Genomic DNA, 21,806 nt, shown 5'->3' with positions numbered 1-21,806 from the left:
CCGCACGGTGTGAACAGTTCTCCTGGCAGAGGGTTTCCATGGCACAGGGCTGGAGCAGCACCTTTAGCCCTGGCCCCAGGGAGCCGGGCAGGCAGGCAGGGTGGCTGGTAGCCACAGGCAGGGCAGCAGAGCCTCTGGGACCGTACTGAAACTTCTCACGTATTCAGAAGACACGCGGCTCTGTGTTTTGTGATAGGAAAATACGCAAGAAGAAGGATCGAAAAGGGAAGGTTTCTATATTTCCAGGTTTAGGAAAGATTTCTTTTTTTCCAAGCTCCAGCTTGGATCACAGCAACGCAGCCCCCATGCACCCTCTACAAAGGACCTATAGCCCCCCCCCGCCCGCCCAGCTGCCAGGCTGCCTTTGTGGGTGCTGAGAGTGGGTGGCCACAGCACCCTGCCCCACATCGCCCTGGAGTAGATCACGTCCCTAGCCATAACCTCAGTGACCAGGACGTTGCACTCCGAGCCCACGCAGCAGATGCTGCCCCTCACCTGGTGCTATGGGGAAGCGAGACAGGACTTGCTGTGCACCTCAGTGCTTAGCACCTAGCTCAGAGCCATGCACCCATGCCTCCGGGTTGCTGGCTCCCCAAAACAAGGCAAGGCTGGCTGGCAGCGAGCGCAGGGCAGCACCATCCCATGATCCTTCCATTACTGTAAGTTGATAAGAGGCAGCAATCAAGGAAAGAGCTCCTGGCCACAGGCACAGAGTGGTCCCCTCACTGCCATCAGTCATTCAGTACCAAATCAGCGCCCACCCATAGACTCAGTCGGACCCTCTCTGCAATTATCCAGGCCAATTAGCACCTTTGCTCCTCAGCCAGATAGCATGTCCCTGCTCCACACTGCCCATCCTGGCCCTCCGAGCCACCAGCATCTGCTGGAGATGCTGGCAAGGACGTCCATGGGCCACTGTGGTTGCAGTGCTCAGCCTCAGCTTGCTCTGATGTGCAGCAAAGTGATGAGCAAGTCCTTTGCAGGGGATTTCATGCCACCGAGGCTACCACGCTCGGGAGATGTTTATCACACACACATTGACAGGCAATAGCAGTGACTTATGCCACAGGTCTGGCACCCTGGGCCAAATCCTGGATCCTTCTGCAGGTTTCAGTTCACTATTATGAGTCACTTATGCCACCATCCTCCCTTTACTTTTTTTTCCCCAGAAAACATTGTTTTTCCTTCAAATGGGAACAAATACACCCAATACCAGGAATTTTGCTAGATAGAGTCCAGATGACAAGTTCTCAGAAAACGCTGTCAGCTGCTGAGATTCAGCTTCAAGAGACATCATCCAACGTTAACCATAAACAACAGGGGCAACAAAATGTCTGGCAGATCTTGAAGTGACACGAGATGCTTGTGCTCCACAATAAACCCGTTTCACACCACGGGAAAGGTCACCACTTTAATCCACTTCTGGGTGGAATGTACACAAACGTCATTCTTCTTAACATCTGTAATTAAACAGCCTCTTGCTTTGCTATCCAGCTCGTGTTTATTTTCCCATTTGCTAACATGGTGGATGGTAATATAATATGACACTGAAGGAATACAGGCTGCTACAGGCGGGCTTTCAGCTTCTTGTTAGTGATTTGCCTGCAGAGAGCTGGATGTGAAGGGTGGTTGTGCTGCTCGGATCCAGCAGCAATTTCCTTTCTGGATGTGCAGCATCTTTGCGCGCTGAAATAACACCAGCAAAGAGGACAGTGAAAGCAAACAAAAACTGCCGGCAGAGATCCCTAAACGCGTTGACTTGTTGCAAGCAGTTGTTGAGGTCTCTGCTGGGCTCCTAAGAGGGAGGAGACAACCACTAAACTGGGAGATTTAGCCTAGGTCTGTACTTCTGCTATAGAAAAGTCAAGTTATCAATACTGGTAATGTGCTGGAGCGTTTGGAAGAAGTCTTCTGTGTCCCTGTGGCCACGGAGGAGCGTCTGAAATAACCCTGAGAGTCTCTAACGGGGCCCTTCCTTTCCCACAAACTGTTCTTGGGTACCAGCACCAGCTCCCACCCCACCGCGCAGCACCCTGGTGGAAACACCCCACAGCAGCAAGGTTTTCTTTTTTTTTTTTTTCCCCCCTCTCCAAACCTTTTGGGCTGCAGGGCTGGCACAAGCTTGCGGGGAGCCCCACTGGGAGCCGGGCACGATGGCATTTGCAGGAATGGCGTTAGGCATTGGGAAGGGCCGTGGGATACGGCACTTCGCAGCCCAGAGGCATGGATATGTACTTCAGATGCTAGCATGCTCTCAGCAAAACAACACCAAGATGTTTATTTTCAAAAGGATACAATGTTTGACAAAATAAATGATATTTGATTAATACTGACTCCTTTTCTGGTTTTTTTTTTTTTGGAAGGCAGTAGATTTGCTGACTGTATAAACATGCCAGGGCCGCTTTATCTGCCTATATCAAAATTTCGGTTACCTCATCTCCAGGGAATGTCCTTCAGTAACACTTTGACAAGCTTATTCAGGGGGTTGTTTGTGGGTCTGTTTTTTTTTTCCCCTGCACCCACTTTTACTTTTTAGTGAGGTCTCCCATGAACAAGCCACAGGCTGGAGCTGGATACCCGAGCTGAACAAAGCCCACTGCCTGTCTTCACATGGAGGGTTTCACCATGTCCCTAATAGAAAACCCAAATCTTCCCGCTGAGGACCAGTGAGCATCCTCCAATGTGATGGTTTCACCCCATTCCCCTCCAGCTGCAAATTTCATCCCCCCGACACCTCTATACCTGGCTTTTTGCTAAACCGACAAATAACACGCAAGGAGGATTTGTGAATTTGCTGATGCCCAGCTGAGTCACCCCCAGCTGTGGAGCTCACACTGAAAAATCCCTGGGTTTCTGGGAATGGACACCTGCTTCTGGGATGTGTGGCTCATGATACTGTAAAGCTTTAGCAGCGTTTGACAATCATTAAGCTGCAGTGCTGCTGGAAAGGTTAGGGAAATTCCCACCAAGGCACCCAAGCGTTTGGGAACCAAATGATGTTTCTGAGCTGCTTCAGCTGAGGTGAGCCAGAGAGCCTACAGGGCAGGACTTGGCTGGTGGACTTGGCCACAGCCAGACCCACCACTGAGCTACGTGCTCTGAGGCTGGAAGGTGGTGTCTCAGCAGCACACGTGGCTCTGTTTCGAGCATTTTGAGGTCTTTGTGTGGTTTCCTGTATTTTACTTTATAGATTTACGCAACATCCCATGTCTGGTCCCCACCAGCAGCCTGCTCGTCCCCCTGCTCCCCGTGCCTCTTTCACCCCAGGACTGCCCACCACCACCACCTGCCGTGTGGCTGCAAAGGTCTCACCAGGGGCTGGCAGCTGCTGAGAAAGCAGGGCAGGAGGCAGAGCAAGGCAGTCACCTCCTCGCTTCCCGACACAGCAGTCCTCAGCATGCCGCCTCACCAGGACCCTGGTCTGCGCCCCAACCGAGTGCCCTCCGAGGCCGAGGAGCAGCCAGAACTGCCCTCTCGGTTGGTGGCATCTCCCTTGCCGTACCCATAACCCAGCATCCACCGGTTTTGAGTCTAAAGCAAATCAAAACACCTGACGGCACAGGATTACGTACGTATGCAAACCCGCAGGAACAGCCCTGTGTCCAGCTGCAGCTTTTGCAGCTGTGGCTGGTGCTCTCTGCATCCTCCATGCGAGCGGGATTTTGGTTTGGTTGGGAGCCCCAGTGAATCCAGTTCCAGATCCCTGCTGGGTCCCCACTCCAGAACACTTGTGGGCTTTGCTCATGAAGATGAAGGAGCACTTCTGAAAAAACTCCCTGAAAAACAAAACTGAGACACTCTAGATTTCACTTCCCAAAACAGCATGAACCGTAAGCACCAGCTGTTTCTAGCAGCTGTTAAGTGCATTAGATTATACCATTCCAGCACCAAATTATTAGTCAATTGATTAATGAACTAGGACTTCCCATCCAACAAAAATATTTTGGTTTTAAATTATAATTTGATGCATGGTTAGCAGAGAAATACATTACACATGCTAAGCACATGTTTGCATCTCATCACCGCCCTCAGACACAGGGACAAGGTGCCGGCTTGCCACCTTTTCAAGGCTGCATGCAAACCCACCCAGGGACGTGCTGGTTTTTGTGTGCGGCGTGATGCTGCTCACTCCTGCCCACGCATGGGATGTACGCAGTGGCAGCAGGCTCCTGGCCACCCCGCTGCTGCCACCGGCGTTTAACCAGAGCTGCAAAACCAGCCAGGAAGCATAAGGTTAGCTGCTGGGGGTAAGGGCTCCAACCCCTGAGACTGGGAACCTTCCCCAAGGTCGCTGGGCCTTTAGCGGGTGCCGCAAAAGGCAACAAGCCCACAAGGCACCGTCGGGGACAGGGTACAGGCAGACAGAGGGCAACCATGCTGCGATGACTAGCCCAAAGATCTGCAGGAGGAGGCTCAGGGATCAGAGTCAACAACAGCCCGGGACCAGCTCCGAGTTTCACCGCAGGGCTGGAAATTATCTGGAAAAGGGTTTTTTTCCAATTTTTTTTTTTCCCCAGAAGCACCTCCGTGACATAAACCCCTCTGTTCGGCTGCTTTTCCTGCTGGCAGAAAACCAGGCAGATATTTACTCTGGCCACACGCCTCGCTGGCCGGACGCGGCCACTGCTGGTGCTAGAGCCACATCGCCATGTTATCACAGCACTGCACGCACAGCCGAGACGCTGCCCCAGCACCTACCGTTAGCTCAAGCCCCCCATCTCCTTGGCTCATATAAATACATTATCAGATCTATGATACATATACTCATTACTGATATATATACTAATATATATACCCTAATAATAATGAAAAACTGAAATATATCTTGACTGTGTATTAGCAGTTAAACCCACAAGCCCTGCGACAAGGTGTGGAGTTCCAGGTACACGTGCCCAGGGAGGTGACAGTGCCCATCTCCTGACAGATGTCCCATCCCATGGCAACACAGGTCACAGTCAGCAGAGGTGGAGTGGAGACACCAACAGGGAACAATTATTCCTTATTTCTCATGACATGGGAATGAAACGCTGCCCGAAACTGAATGCCAGCTTTACTGCGCCTTGGTGGCCAGGGCATCCCTTGCAAAACCCCTGTTAAAACATGTGCACAAACCCACCGCAGGGTAAAATTCAACAGCTTTTTCTCAAGTTATAACGTATTATTTTATAAACTTGGCAGGTAGCAGGCTCAAAGGCTGTTTTTTGTGATCTCTTATCATAACAAAGTCTCCAACAACACAGCTTTGCTAAACAGCATGTGTGTGCAATGGGAACCCGGGCCCAGCGTGCTACAGAGGGGTCTTCTGCTGAGAAGCATCAGCATTGCGCTGCAGTGATGCAGAGTGCAAAACCCAGCGGGCTTTGAGAGACATACAGCAAGGCACAGCCCGCGCCGTCTCCCTAAGAGAAGGAAAGCATGCTGGACTCGCACTGAAGAGCCGGTGTCACCATCCCGTCCTGCTGTTTATCTAAAGAAGGAGCACACAGAATATTTCCGACACAATATTAGAGGCAAGAACGTCCCCGCGCTGGTATCAGGGATGCCTGGTGAGGCAGAAGCAGCACATCATCTCCGAACAAAGCCCACGGCCCGCTCCCACCCCCAGCGCTCCAGGGGGATGAAAGGAAATGATCAGAAGGGAAGAAGCAACGGGAATTCAAGTGGCTTTAATAAAATATTCCCTTTGGTGGAGCAGAGGCTCACGGGCACAGCCAGCTGCGGCACGGAGAGCAGGGATGACGGGGAGAGCTGGGCCAACGCATGAATGAAGTAGCTGGTGGGTCAAGAAACACCTCTGCCAGCAACAGCGATGGCTCTCCCCTGCATCACCCCCGTGCACTGGCAGCCCTTCAACCTGAGGGCTTCCCAGCGAGCGGCAGTTCTGAGAGACGGAGAGGATCGCAATGTGGTCTGTGAACATGTAAAATACAAATACACGTCACACTGGCACGGATGTAAAAAATCAGCTGCTCAGACAGCACTTACAGGAATACCGTATGGCATCAACAGTGCCCAGACATCCCCAGCACTCACCCCAATGCAGATGGGACACGAGGGGTCGGAAACCCAGAGGACAGCTCTCCAACCGTTACCCAGCAGGTCACATCGGGGCTTAGCCCAGATCCACTCCTCTCCATCAGGAGTAGTGAACTGGGAGTTACTGGCCCCAGGCAGAGGAGCGGGGTGAGCAGCCAGCTCTCCCTCTGCCATGGCTCGTCTCAACAAAAATCAGGGTCAGCCAGATCAGCCACGCTGCTTCGAAGTAAGACCAAGCACAGGTACCGCTCTCCAAACCATCTGATTGCATGGTTTGGATTTATCTACTTTCTCCCAACTGTAAAGTTGCTTTTAAAAAGGTCTGAGACACACAAATATTTAAAGCATGTATGTGCACATGAGTGTGCGCGTGCATGCGTACATGCACACGCTGCAGCTTAAGATACTGCAGATACAATCACTCTAGTAAAGGCAGCATCTTGAACAGGAGTATGTAACCATTTTGGCCAGGAACCAAAGCAAACACTCCCTGGCCCCAGCCCATCCGTTTAATCGGACTATGCCAAGCCTTTCCGTGGTGCCCCCGAGCCGGGCACTGGTGGCCCTTCCAGGCTGCCCACTCCAGGAACAGGGCAGAGCATCGCCTCGCACATGCGGCAGGTTACTTCCAGAGCACTGTTTATAGAGCAACCAACCTTTATTTTAGAGATAGCTTAAGTAAAGTAACATGCAAAGAAACACGTGAGTAAGAGTCTCATCTGCCTCCGGGCTCCTGCAAATCCTTTTCTTTTCCTCCCTTGTAGCACAATGCGTTGGATGCCTGTTATTCATCCCCGTAAAGCACAGCGTGTACATCCACGCCGTCTGTCCTTTGGCTGGAGCTCTGTTTGCAGATTTCCCGTGGGAAAGGAGGTGCTTTGCTTCTGAAGAATAAAACCAGGGCATTGCAAGGGCCACGGGGATGCCGGAGGGGCCCGGCCACCTGCACGGAAGGGCTTCGCAGGACCTTGCTGGGAGGCGAGCAGCAAAATCACCTGCAACTTGCCACGATGCAAGTGTGCTTCGTGCCCACGGGAGCACGTCTCTACAACAATCCCAGTGCATGACAACTCCTCTTCCGCAGCGTCTTTCCTCGTGCCGTATGTCTGACCTTCTCTCTCCCCTGTCTTCATACGCCCTCCTTATTATGTGCCTGGCTACATTCCTAGGGGTGAGCTTTGAATTTGGAGTAAGTACAAAAACCATTTGAACTACAGAAAAAATCTGTATTAAGTCAACTAGGAACAGGGGTCTGGTATTTGCTGAGAGTATTTCATAAATCGTAGGTGATCTGTAGCCCATGAATGCTCCAACAACTCAAGATGAAACATGGTCTTCAAGTTCACAGCAATGGAGACCTCAGTCTTCAAAAACTGCAAGGAACACAATTTAATATCAACTTTCTTATGTTAAACAGGATTATCTTTAAAAAGCACTGTTACATATTTGCTAGTTTACGATGAACAAAAGCTTTTTTAGGGTTTTTTTTTGCATGAAGTTACCATAGTCTTTTATAAAACTGAGTCATTTGCCCTGTCTTTGGAAATGTGCGTATACTTCAGGAGAGGTTCTGAATGCCTTCCTCATTAAAAAAAAGCACGGAGAGACGCTGAGCCATGCCGCCGGCACCGCTCACGGCCAGTGGCCCAGCAGCAGCGGCAGGGCCAGGGTGACGGTAGCGGCAGGGCTGGGGCGAGGGGCCACGCTCCCGGGGTCGCTGTTGCGGATCGTGGCACCGTCTTTACTTTGCTGGTTCAGAAGCTGCTTGTTTACAGCGGTGTCATCCATATCCAGGTCGTACGCCAGCTCTGAAAGCAGAAGGAGAGAGATGATTAGCAAGAGGAAGTGCGTGCCGGCATCCCGACGCACGGCACATCCAGCCCCCACCAGCACTGGGGTCCCCAGGGCAGCCCGTGCCGGCAGCTGGGGACAGTGGGGTCCGAGTGCGGTCGAAGGCATCATGGCAGGGGTGGAAGGGCCAGAAGAGCTTAGCAAACATCTTGTCAGTCCTGCACTCAGCCCCGGTCCCAGAGAGCCTCCTAGTACCCCACACCAAACCTTATGCTTGGACAGACACTATCACAACTATCAGGTGGGCCAGTAGGAAAACAAAAGAGATAAGGGGATCTGGCTTACTGGAGAGCTACTCCCAAAGAAAATCAGCTGAGCTTCGGATGGGTGTTTAGCAATGCAAATCGTGTCTGGTCCCCAGACACCGCAAGGATGCGTGCAGGAGTGAGGAAATCCAGGCAAGCACAAATAGTCCCCCCGAACCCAGAGACAGCACAAGGCCTTGCTCCCCAAATAATACCATCTGGTTGGAGGACCTGAGGAGCTGTGCATTTCTGCAGTCTTACGTAAGTGTGTGCAAAATATGTTCCTTGCAGCACTTTCAACACGTCCATCCCATCTCCTGTCCACCTCATCAAAGTGCTGGAGAGCGAGGAATGTGAATGGATCATGCAACCCAGGCATGACGGTGTTGCAACATGGGGACTTTGAGATGAAGCATGTGCAAGCTCCGACCCAAGAAAATGCCCAGGATACAAGTTCTGATAGTCCCGGCAGAGGAGCATGACATTAATGGTGGAAAAGCTTGTGACACCCCATCACTGGCTGCAAGAGACCCGCTGAGCAGTAACTCACAGTCACCCTTCTCTTCCTGGGACAGGGAGGAATAAAAAAAGTCCAAATAGGCAATGTTGAAAGGCAAGAAACCAGCAATTCTCAAGGCCAAGAACAAAAAATGGTTTAAGATGCCATTAGCCAGATCCACCTGGGGTGTTTGTACCTGCCAAGCATCTGAACCAAGAGGATGCACCCATGCTTGACTCAAGGCAATGGGTTCCTCGCTCCCCTTCTCGTGCTGCTGCCGTCTCCTTCTGGGGCCCAGGTTTTCACCCAGATGGGAATCAGTTAAGCCTGTCCATCTCATCCCCAGAGCCTGGCCTTTGGAAGTGGAGGAAGCTGGTGGTTTCCATCAGAAGAGACCCTGGCTCAAGCTTTTCAAAGGCCCTCGTGGATCACCAGCATACTGACGGGTTTGGATCATCCCACCCCACCCCTGAGAAAGAATCCAAGGAGCTGAATAAACACTCCAGCTAAAAAAACGCTGCATCAATCCAACGAACGTCACTGCCAAGTCAAACAGGCAGTATTTCTTAATCAAAAATACCCAAACACTGCAAAACAAAAGCATAACGATGTTAGCATGACAAGTGAGTCAGCCCAGGCCATCAAAGAGGGTCAGAAATGGCTGAAAGGGAGCAGATATCCACCTGCACAAAGGGCCAGGTGCAAGTAAAACCTGCCTGGTAAACTCTAACTTCTCCAGCAGATTCCCACAGACACTGGGATTCCTCTTCTTCACAGTTTTCCTACTTTTTTTTGGTAATAGTACAGATATGCTGCTGTCTTCTGGAGTCACACCCCCACGGGCAGAGCAGGAAAAGGTGCCGCTCTGAAAGGGATGCGCCGAGAGGCCGCCTCTGCCCACCCTGTGCTGCTTTCCGAGCACAGAAAGAAAAAGTCCCTCTGGCACAAGGGATGCTCAGACTTCGGGGCAGTTTGGGAGCAGCCTGGCCGTGCCATCTTATTTTCCCGAGCTCATTTCTGCAGAATAAGTGAAGGGATTTTGATAACGGCAGATTATTTCACAGTTGGCTGTTGTACGCAAGACTCCTCAGCCAGTACAACGTCTCATCAGGGCAATGCTGGCCTGCCCTGGTGTGTTTTGGAAGGTGTTTCCACACACTCCAAAGACTGCTAAAGCTTAAAAGATGTTCCATGGGGTCACAGCACCAGCAGGCACCCAGGTGCTCCCAAGCCAGCCATCTGCAGCTGATGGGCAGAGCTTTTGGGGCAGAATAGTCTCTTACTGGACATCCTAGCAAAACTAAAAAAAAATTCCCAGGAACTGGAGTAACGACTCTTGCCTTCAGTTTAGAAAAGAAATTTGAAGCAAAAGAGTGCTTCAGCAAGGTGCTTAATAGCACAAAGCGTTTTGGCGTTCCCATTTAAAGTCTCATTCTGTGATGTTGTAATTTATGAGAAGCGAGTTCCTGCGCGGTTTGCAATGCAGCAGCTGAATTGTGTTGGGTATGTTCAGCCAAAGGATACCAAAGTTGTCATTTCAGACATACTCTTTTATATGGGAAATTTTCAGAGATTCTGAGATTCTGAACCTGAGTAAGGGTAATTTTTGAAACCACAGAATTTCACCCCAATGGAAATGGCGATTTTCTCGTTCATACCCTTTAACCAAATTACAGAGAAGTGAATAGAAACCCTCTTGTCATCAGAGATTTGAGAGCTATTTTCCTAGACTTGTTTAACTGCTTTAGAAGTTTAGGATTTGGGTGTGTCATCTGTTTGTGTTGTTCCTTCCATTGTTTCCTTTTCTGAGCTCATTTGTGCCCAATTGTATTTTTAGGCTTGATCAATTTAGCCATACGTCCTTTATTTTGTATTAATAATGGATCTGTAACTCTTGCAAATCCCTCTCACTTAACTTCTACTGACCTTTGGTACATAGGGGGAAAGGAAAATAAAAAGTATTAGCCTCTAATAGATCTGAGGCAGCTGATAACCAGGTCCAGGCAATAACAACGTTAAACATAAATAATAAACATATTTCAAATCCAGGAATCCAAATTAGCAAATGTTCCTAACCAGGTACTTCCTGAGAGGGCTTCATTATGGTTTCCAGCCTTCATTAGGATCCCCGGTTAGTCCGGGTCACCGCTGCATCCCTGCACCTCCTGCTCCCACAGCTGCCGGGAGAGAAGGAGCCCTGGCACCCGGGATGGAGCTGCAGGGTGGCTGCCGGGGTAACAGAAACTAACCTCCCACATATGCCATTTCGGTCGTTTCCACCCAAAACTCTGCCTTTACACTGCAAAAGAATTCAAGAAGCTGCTCCTCTGCCTCCCTGCTCCCAAGCCATCCTCTGCGTGAAGGTCTCCACAGCCCCCGCTGTGATCACCCCCTGAATTTACAACCGTTTCTGCCACAAAGTGGCTCCTTGGCCTGCAAAGGCTTTTTTTTTGGGGGGGGAGGGGGAGAAAGGGGGGGACACGACACTAAAAAAAAATCTGTTTCTGTTTATAATCAGTTGGAGTCCAGAGGGTATTACCAACAATCTGCACTAATTACATATTCAATCTTCACTCATTTTGGCCCCTCTTGTCCTCTGGGCTGTGGATTAGATAATCCCCTTAAAATAATAGTCAATCATTAGCTCTGCTTTTTTTTTTTTTCCCCCCTGCATGCAAGCCAAGTGTGCCGCGCCATTTCCCGGAGTCCTTACACAGCTGGTGAAAGGTCTCCAGCCGAACACAAGCCAGTCCCTCCGGAAGCATCTTTTGTAACAAAAGCCTCTCTAACACAAAGCTGCTGCGCTTTGCTCCCAGGACAGCAAAAGCTCCTATGGTCTCTCAGTGTGGATGACAAAACCTGCTGCCAGCTCTACAACACGCACTTTCTGCGCCCGCAGAACGAAGCTGTGGCATTTTTCCATGGATTAGGACTAGAATTAGGCATACTGACTCTGTGCAAGCTTATCCGGCAGGAATCATTAAAAAGCTCTTCCTGCTAGCTGGCTTTGGAGACGGCTACGAAAGGCGGCTGAAGCAGGAGGAGATTGGTTTTGAGTTGGTATAGTAAGTCCCACGGCAGCTGGCACAGAAGAAGCCGGGAGGATGAGTACCGGCACGCAGGCAGCGTCACGGCAGGCATTCCTGTGCCAAATCCACCGCTGCCTACTGAAACACCCCTTTTCACCCCTAAAATGGCAACACAGTCTTAAGCAAAGAACCGATCGCAAATGCCACTCTGGCAAATGACCTCCAAGAGGACGGTGCCCAGCTCCCTCAGGCTGCTGCCCAGAGCCAGCGAATGTCATCTCACAGGCAGGCATCTGGGCTGCCCGCCTGCCAAGCCTGCCCTGGCAGATGGCTCCAGAGATGGACCTAATATAGTAACAGAGTCGTAAGGGATGGCCATGCATGACAACTGCTTCGTGGTGTCACTCGATAGCTCTGCCGGTGCAGTGCGCAGGCTGCGAAGGAGATCCCCCCACGGGGAAAACCATCGTGCCTAATGCAGCTTGTTCACCAAATGAGGTTGCCAAGTGGGCCAAAGCACTTGCGGGGACGTGGTGATGGCCCTTGTTTGCAAATGATGGAAACTCTACAGTATGAAGGGACTAGGGAATGGATCATGACCATGTGTTTCCAATAAGCACAAAACACATCGGGCAGAAACGTCAGAGACAAGTAGGGCAGCTTGGCAAGCTCCTGCAGCTCTCATGGTCAGTTGTGAACATCTGCCTGCGCATATCCTTCAGCATTTGTCTAGGAAAGTACACACTACCATCGCCAACGAGAATTACAATCTCTGGGGTGCATTGCTTTATTTAATTTTTTAAGCAGCAAGCCTCATCATTGTGGGGAGTGAGTTGCCAATAGCTGCAGTAGACGCTGGCTGTCTCCAAAGCAAGACTGGGTTTCTTAAAGGGAGAGATGTTTGAGTCAAGCCCAAGCTGTCGACACACTACCAGGTGAAGCATAAGAGCCTGTGATTCCACAGACCAGACTACCTGACCCTGGCTCCCAACTCTCTCCATCTCCAACCACTTCACTCTCACAGGTGTTTGCACCTGAAATCTAGAAGAACAGTCCCATTTCATCCCAAACTCTTCCTGTTGGAACACCAAAAGCTCTACTCACCTCAGCTTCCAGTTACCTGGCTTTCTCATGCAAACAGCTCATGCTACAAACACCCCTCTGCCTCCACAAAGACAACACTTGAAGTCATCCATGGAGTTACACGGCACACACGGCCACGACTGCGTGCATACAGCTGGGATCCCCAAACCTTTGCTTCTCCAAAACACCTTAAAACTCTTCCAAACACCTAGCCAAGCATGGTTTCATCTCACCAGGGAGGTTTTGCCCTCTGGCTTATTACCACTAAAATCCTGGAGCTCCAACTGGTTTGCCAGTTGTCTTCTTGCGCAATGAGCTGCAACCGCCCTGCCGTAGGTGTGGCCGCGCCAGCACGTAATTAAAGCACCGAGCCAGGGCTGGCCGCGATGCTTGTGTTGGCACGGTTGTGAGATCACCAAGATGGATGCGCAGCATGTGCATGGTCTTGTGCCTCTGCTTTTCCACCTCCTCCGCAGCAATTTAAGAGGTGCGGCTCTTGGCAATATGAATTTGGGGGAAAAAAAAGAAAAAATCCGGCTCAACACCATCTCATTGCCATCGGCACTGTGGCCGAGGGAGCTTGGCATGGCTCAGCAGTGAGTGGTAAAACTGACTTCCTGGGCACAAACCCAAAGAAATCGGGTTTGGGATTGCTGATTTGCAAACCAAGACTCTTCCCCTGCTCGCCTGTTTGACACATCCCAGCTGCCGGCGCACTGCTGACAGCCCACAGCCTGCGTGACCCAAAGACCGCAGGCACCACCACAAAGCCAGCACCTATCCAGGGAAGTTCCCCCAAGATCGAACCAATCTTGATTTGGGGGGACCAAGTAATCCAGCACGGAGAGGTGAGGAAGCTCCAGCTCAGCCCCACGGCAGGGATGGGACCAGATGCTGCTCGGGGTACAGGGGGGAATCGGCCATGAGCTCTGCAAGGCAGCCCGTATGCACACCCCAGCTCCCCAACATCCAGCACTACCACAAAAGTCTTGTCCATGGATATCCTCAAGCTTTGGATGGGGCAAAGAGACAAAACACCCCCAAAACCCAACACATCACATGGTAGAGGCAGAGGGGCTGCACCATGACCCCAATTCAGGCCACTACTCCTCCACCTCACCTTGGCCAGAGGCTGGTGGTGAGGAAGGGCTATCATTTATGACCTGGGCCTATGTTTACTTTGAAAATGTACTCATTAAATTCCTCTTTGCTCCTTGGTGTGCTCTAGATTTACCCCGAAGAGAATCTGGCGTCTGCAATTGCATTAATCATTTTCCCTTTGGCAGCAAGTGAAAGAGTTTCTGAACTGTACTTGCAGAGCGGAGCCACAAAAACGTGTTTAGCAAAACGCGCTCATGTAATCTATTAAAAATTAACAAATCTCATTAGCATTATTAATTGGAAGTGCTGGAGTCCTTGTACTTTGATGATGAAGCAGCATGCCCTGGTCTGATATCCAGCTGTCCTGTCCAGAAAAAGAGCTGCTATGTAAAGGAACTTAGGAGAGAAGAATTGAAAAATAGGGAGCTGAACATGGACCAAAAGCATCTACAAAAGCAGGAGTCAAGAAAGAAAAAGAGGAAAAGCTGGAAATAGAAGAGTATGAATGGAAGTGATTTATGAGGCAGCAATGTCCCTGCAGATCCCCCACATACCTCAGCCCGCCCAGATGTGGAGTCACCCTCTGCCTCTTTGGAGACCTTCAAGGTCTAAACCCACAAAGTGATCCCTTCTGATCACTCTGCTGTCACCTCAGACATCTCAGGATAGTCTTGATTTTGGGAGGTAACATTCCCAGTGATAGTGGAGCTAAATTAAATGCTTCACATTTCCTCTAATGACTGAAAAAACCATCATCATGTCAAACTGAAATTTTCTCCTTCGTCTTTGCTCCCCCAAAAGCTCTTTGGATATGACCAGGACAGGCAGCTCTTGCTTGTTACCTGCTGGCCTTCAACTCTCCAAGCTCGGGACATTTAGTGACATTCATGTACTAGCAAGACCTGCCAAGGCACTGTCCTAAGGGGAACAGCAATGGTCCCTCCCTTCCAGATGCCAACTGCTAGAAGCAGCCCTCAAGGCAGAAAGATGTTGCTCAATGCTTGATCAGAAGACCTATGGTGGTGTTACGGCACCCAGGAACATCTGACATCTTCCTTTGTGACTCATTGCATGCGGAAACCAGACTTGAACAGGGCCCAGGCCACAGAGAGGAGGGTTCATGGCATTCATGCTCCAAGTAGGCAACCAGGAACGTGCCTCTTCAACCAGAAGGGATCGGGACTTCGTGCAATGTCTACGCTCAGTCAAAAATCCCTGGACATCCATCATTGCCTTACGCTCATAAGGAAAAGAAAAATCAAATGTGGCTGATGTTTTGCTCCTTGAGCATGCATGTAAGGAAAGCATCTGAGCAGTGCTCCCAGCCTGGGGATCAAACTGACAACCAGTTGTAGCCACCAGGCTACAACTCACGATGCCAGGGAAAATATCTGGAGTGAGATTTTGGATCATAACCCAAGAATTTGGGTTGGATACAGACATATCTGCTCAGCCCACAGGTAGAGCCAGCAGGTGGGCTCAGGCATGGAGGCACACACACATCTGCTCAGCCTGCCTCCGCTCCTGGAGAAACCACCCGAGGTTTTGTGCTCTTACACTGCCCAGGATCACCAGCATGGATGGAGAGCAAGCTCCCCCTGCCCGTGCTGGGGGAACGTTTGCAGAGCATGGGTTGAGGTGAGAGCCCTGCCAAGGGAAGGGAGCCGAGAGGCTACAGCACCACCCGGCTTTTTTAATTGCGTTAAGCTGCTAAAATAAATAAATAAATAAACAAACCCCTAGCTCTGCATTAAAACATTAAAGTAACTTCAGCCTATAAAACCGGGGTAATGCAGGAGGCCCTGGGATCAACTTTCCCACTTTATATAGAAAAAGAAGGGTTGGGTTCACAGGCTGGAACTTTTTAACAGCTTCAGGTCATGTTCCCTGTGCTGGAAGGAGCCCCAGGAACAACCACTGAAGTCTGAAACCAGGACCTGGCTTTGCACTGCCTTCTGCATGGCTGCAGAGAAACACCCAAATTAAACCCAGCTGCTTATTGGGTGCGCGTAACATCTGACACAAAAGCAGGGCTGATTCCCGCCCCCTGTCCCCGTCCCTGAGAGCAAACCTGGTCCCAAAGCACTGGTGGAACCATGGTGCTAAAAGCTAGAGCTGGGTGGTGGTGGCATCTCCGATGGGCCAGGACACCATGGCTGCAGTACTTGGACTGTGCCAGATCCATCTCATCACACTTGCTCTTTCCTGGGGGCCAAGGAGCTCCCATCACACTTGGGGACCCGCGGCTGGGACCATGGTGGAGCTCAAGGAGACCACCTTGGCTGTCTCTACGTCAAGAGGAGGGAGCAAGGGAGGGAGGGGATCAGCCCTGGGCTCCTGCCCAGCACCTCCCCAAGTCAGCTTGTACGTGCAGCCACAGAGGGTACCAGGGACGGGGATGCACAGCTCACGTGGGAGCATCCAAATTGGTCTGGGGACACATCCATTCACACAGAGAGCGGTGAAACGAGGAGGTGACAATGCAAGAGGGCTCTGAGGTCCAAGTCCATGAATTCCTCCCTTCCTGTCCTATCTGTAGCACTCATGGCTCAGTCTCAGGAATGTCACAATCACAGTGGAAAATCAAAATAAAAAGGCTACATAATCTAGTTTGTAAATCCCTTGAAAAATACAAAATCCTCTCTAAAACGGATTATGGAGATTAGAGATAAAAGTTTCCTGGAAATCAAGAATTGCATTACAGCCTCCCTCCTCTCCCACCCTCCCAGAAAAGGGAAAAGAGATGGGCTCGTGCCCCGCACCACCTGCCGCACTCCTCCCTGGCCATCACCCTGGCCTCAGGGAGTGACAGCAGCTCCCTCCAGCCCCTGAAAACAGCACAGCTGTTTCTACCTGATTTTGCCCTAAACACTGTTTTGGGGCATTATCTGCTGCATGTACCTGAGCCTGTGGGCAACATGCATTGGTGGTAGGAAACCTCCCTGCACCAAGGAGAGGAGGAGACGCCTGCCAGGCTCCTGCCACGCTCCTTGGTCCACCCCTTTTCCAAACAGGCTCCGCAGGACCGTGCAACATGCTGTCGTGGTTTTGTGAGCTGCAGGAGCTGCACCCAGCCCTGCGGGTGCCCAGCAGAAAAATGTCCTCTTAAATCAGGGTGGTCTTCTAAAACTCAAGATGCTTCACTTGGCTGTGCCAATGGTGACAACGTTACCAACAGGAGAAAGGCCAAACACTCATGTGCCAGTGATATAAAAATATTTAGTGGCCATACCATTATTATTCTGATAGATTAAAATCAACATTTTGTTTAATATTTTGACTCCAGTATCTACAGTCAATGGTGGCAGAACAATTTTCTGTTGGGAATTTTTATTTCATGAGAGTTTTTGTGCTTTCATTCTTATTTGGAACAACAGAAAAAAAAACCCAGATTGCAATATTAGCATTCCCGGCAGAGCACGCATTCAAGTTCCTGACCTGTTATTGCTCAAGGACTTCTGCAGCTGCAGATGCCTGTTTGGAGCTACAGATAGGTCACTTTGAATGATGCTCATAGAATAAGGATCAAAACACTTACAGCTTGATCAAAAGGACATTTTATGAACACTGCAGCCCAAGTTAAGTGATGATGTGATTACTTACGTTAGCCCTTATATTAGCTCAGCTCGGTTCTAATAAAATTAACACCCTTTTAAATAATGCACTCAATTTTTATTTGTTTCATGTTTTTGTGCCTTATGGCTTTGAAAATATATCCTCAAAACCTTTCCATCACTCTGGAAATGTCTAGCTGTGTTAGGATCTGGAAATCAACTTCTCCAGAGGAATAAGGGGGGGTTGCTGCTTTGTATTGTTGTTCCACCTGCTCTAACCTGAACTTATCCATCAAAGGTTGGGGGTCTTTTCCCCCCACAAAAGAGGGTAACACACAGTCAGACTCTTTCTTTTCCCAGTAGGAATTACCACGTGTAAATAAACAACCAAAAACCGATCTACAAGCACCAGCAGCATCAATGCTCCTTTGAAAAGAGACAACAGAAAAAACAAAGCAGGGGAAAATCCTATCTCTTTTCTGCATTTCACTTGCACATTAGAGGCAAAATGAACTTACCAGTCCAGGACAGGGGACGTCTTATTGGCGCAATACAGCCGGTTAACTGTTCTTTAGAGATATTCATCTCAAAAGCCAGAACAGAAAGAGCATTTTCCCCCCTTTTATTTATTTATCTTTTTTTGTGCCAACTCACCTTAGCTGAAAAGCACATTGAGATTGTAATTATGGGAAGGCCTCATCTAGTAGATTTGTAAACTCAGCTATCGGCTTGAATTACTGGAATTAGCAAGGCTAATTTAATGTCACTGTTCAAAATAGCTCAGATTTGGAATTTCTTAATGGCCTTAGGAGAAGGAGTCTTTATGCATACTGCAATCTAGGCTTCATTCTTAGACTAAATTCCTTCTCATAGATTTTGTGAATGCCCTGTTTTGTAGCCAACACAAACTCTGTCCAGTAAAATAATGTAAGGACTCAGAATGAAAAGAGATTAGCTGTTCCCTGCTCCTGTTATTTTAAAGCAGAAATAACTTTGGCTTCTACTGATTCATAGACAAAGCTTGAAATGCAAAGCATGCTCAACTCCAGATTCAGCATGAAAAGGACCTTAAAATATTCCCGAGTGCAAGTAATGGACTTATTAGAGGGATGAAAAGAGGCACTTTTCACAGAATCCCAAGCTCTTTAGTCCTGTCATATCAATAATCTGGCTTAAGAATTTCATTCTATTTACACTTCTTTCCCTTCCAAATAACCTGCCTGACTCCGATGAAATAGAACATCTACGCTTTTAAAGTGTTAATTTATTTCTGTTAATGCTCAGTGGCAAGTGGTGTAAAACGTCTGCAGATCACCCAAAGCATGAGCGGGTGCGATGGCGTCAGGACCGCGTGTGACAGGGAACAATTCTGTACGACGTGCAGTTTTACACCTGACGATAAATGAGGAGATAATTTTAAAGACTTGGTTAAAAGCATCTTCTTTAAATACTGACAGTTGATTGTGCTGGAATTCAACATACCTGCAATCTGTTCTCCTCTATGTTTAACACCCTCAAAAACAATGCTGACAGTGAGGGAAAAAAAAGGCTTTAGAGATATCAGGAAGGAAATCTGCCTGGTTGTCCTTAAGCTACCAAAATATACTCTTTTTTTTTTACCCAGCTTGCTTAGTCTTTAGAGGATGGTTTAATGTAAAACCAACATTAAACAACTAGTGGCCATTTTCCCTCTTTGTTTGAAGAAATGGCTGCAAAACAAAGATATTTCAGGAACAAATTACAAAAGCCTGGGTAGAAACACCAGGAAAGCAGATGGAGATGTCTCCTTTTAACTAGCAAGGGGAGATTTTTTCCGCCACTTGGCTCCATGTCCCCGTGACAATTTGCACCAGTCGAGGAGCATCGTAGCATGGAGGGCATAGAAGATCTGTTGGGCTACATCTGCCCACAGCCCTCCCCAAGACAGCACCAGCAGAGACCAAAAACCCCCCAAACCCCGCGATACGACGAGCAGCCATCCCAGGATGGCCGTGCATGGCACGTGGTACCGGCCAGTGACGATTTTCACAGACCCAACCGTGCGGTTTTGCTCTGGAAAGGCAAAGCATAGCGACTGCACGTTGCCTTTCACCCAAGGATCTCAAAGCACGCTACAGGCATTAATTATGCCTTCTGCTTTGCAGAGATTAATTAAGCACTGAAGCCTCATGGTTCCCGAGAGCCAAGCGCAAGCCTCCATTCACTACTGGTTAAAACTGAGCCAAGGTTGCAACGAGGCTTCACGAGCACTGATGGGCAAGCTGCGAAAAGCACCTCTGAGCGCCCAAGTCGCTCTGCAGCAGCAGCCTCCTCCTCCTGGGATGCTTTTAATTCCTCTGGACATGTCGCAGCAAGTCCCCCTGTGCAGGTTTTGCTCTGAAAACACTCTTGATGGCAAGGCACAAAAACTAGAGAGACACCAGGGAGGGCAAGGAGCTGTCATGTCCCACTGCATCTTGCAGTGCACCCGCTCAGTCCCTATTTCGAAGGACACCCCAGCAGCTCTCTGACACTAGCGGGTCATTTTTTGGAACGATGAACTTGCAGCCCTGATAAGACATCCCATGTCTGTCCACCAAGAAGCAGCAGAAGCTTCTCAAATCATCCTCGTGTGCCACTGGCTGCTGTGTCACCCCTCCTCGGGTGGGATAGGCTGCAGAAGACCACCAGACTGCCTTTTTCTGCCCATCCTCCCAACCCATCCAGCTGTGAGAGATGTCCCCAGCAGCTCTGCCAGTGCCATGGGAAGGCACCCTGACATGGACGGGTGCTTTGAGAGGCTCCAGAAACTGTCCTGCAGCATTTGCAGAGCTGGCATCCTTTGTTGGGTCAAACCCACGCACATCACATGGGACTCGTGCAGCCTCGGTCACGCCGGAGGCCTCCTGTGATGCTTTAGCAAAGCTGCAGGGAGAGGCAGGGGCTGAAGCTGCGATGCTGTGGTCACCTGTCTGGATGACTTCGTGTCTTCTCAGAAGCTGGTCAAGCCATTTGCCGAGGGCACAGGTGCTAAGCCATGATGGATTTAGACGAGCAGCCTGCTGACCCACAAATGTCCACTGTCATTGTCTCCTCAGCAACAAATGCCTGGATGGAATAGGTGACAAGTGCATTAAAAAGATATGATACCTGTGCAGCAGAGAGCTGGAAGGCAAAGGGGGATTGCCAGTCCCTGCAGCTAACAAAAAGGGCTGGCTGTGCTGCAGCTGCAGCCTGGGAAACCCATTAAGACCACATGGGGTGTCAAATTGTATGTAACATGAGTGCCGGGCTTGCAGGCACTGCGTGACGGCAGCCCCGCAATGGAGCTGGGTGGAAAGCGGGTCCAAAGAGACCAGAGACAACAAGAGTTTCTCAGCACACACCAGCCTTTGCCTCTCAAAAACTGGGAGGAGCAGGTAGATGGGCACAGCCCTGCGCAGCCCCCCCCTGGAAACGCAGGGACACGGCAGGTTTGTATGGCCCCGGAAAGCCTGAGCTGCGGGTCGAGGCAGAGAAAGTATTTCCCAGCCCCAGCTGTGGGATGCAGAGGGCAAGATGCCCAGGGAGGGATTCCTCGGAGCAGGGCTTGCTATAGGGGCTGCATCAGTTTGCTTCGCTTTAGGGTCAGTGCAGCCCCCCAGTGTAGGCTTCAATGGGACGGAAGTGCTTTAGGAACCTCCGGGCAATCCCACACAGTCATCCCGGTTACCCTGTATCCTACATAACAGGAGCTGGTTAAGTATTTTTACAGACAGGTTTCTGCTCCTTAATGTATGCAACTGGTCAGGGTTAGTCTTACTGCTATTAGCAACCAAAATCGATCTCAAACCTTTTGCTTCCCAACCCAAGCACAGCAGTTCTTTTCATTCAATGGGTAGAAATACCTCGCTATGTCTTTATTTTTGGATTTTATCTTTTTGTTGGTACACGAAACCATTTTTCTTTTCTTTTTTCCACGTTTTCTAATGAGTTCTGGCAGTGGGAAGTTGTTTGTAAATCACACAAGTATTTGTTTTACTGGAAACATCTGCTTTAACACATTTGTCTTGAAAAAACATTTTTTTTTTAAACAAAGGTATTAAGCTGCAATGTAAATTGGGCACATCTGTTTATGAGTCACTGCAATAGCGCTGCCTCCAATGCACCAGATCACACGGATCTCCAGGGGCCTGATCCAGCAGAAACTGGAAACTTAGAGCTCGCTCTGCTCCCTGTTCCGGCACTACTTTTCCGAGAGTATTGCTGCCTGATTTAATAAATTAAGGCCACTAAATAAGAAAGACCTATTGAGCATCTGCTAATAGCATTAAGCGTCTGGCCCAGCAGACACTTAAGTACCAGCAAGATACTTAAGCTGGTGCCCCACTCTACAGGCACCCCAGGACTGAGCTCAGTGGAATTACTTGTGCGTGGGGGACGCTCATAG

At 49.7% G+C, this 21,806-nt stretch overlaps 1 protein-coding gene across 2 annotated transcripts in view; it reads right to left on the bottom strand.

Annotated features, from left to right (window-relative positions):
* Positions 1 to 6,694: 6,694 nt before the first annotated feature.
* Positions 6,695 to 21,806, bottom strand: part of GPC3 (glypican 3) — a 153,411-nt gene continuing 138,299 nt past the window's right edge. Inside the window, exon 8 of one of the 2 annotated variants that reach the window (XM_054839327.1) lies at positions 6,695 to 7,844. In XM_054839327.1, coding sequence (XP_054695302.1) covers positions 7,669 to 7,844 — 176 coding nt within the window. In that variant the 3' untranslated portion in view covers positions 6,695 to 7,668. The remainder of the gene's footprint in view (positions 7,845 to 21,806) is intronic. The other variant, XM_054839328.1, reaches the window with a different exon arrangement.

The sequence above is a fragment of the Grus americana genome, chromosome 12 (assembly GCF_028858705.1).
Source record: "Grus americana isolate bGruAme1 chromosome 12, bGruAme1.mat, whole genome shotgun sequence".
NCBI lineage: Eukaryota > Metazoa > Chordata > Aves > Gruiformes > Gruidae > Grus > Grus americana.
The sequence above is the reverse complement of the archived record's forward strand: the minus strand, read 5'-3'. Positions and strand labels throughout refer to the sequence as shown.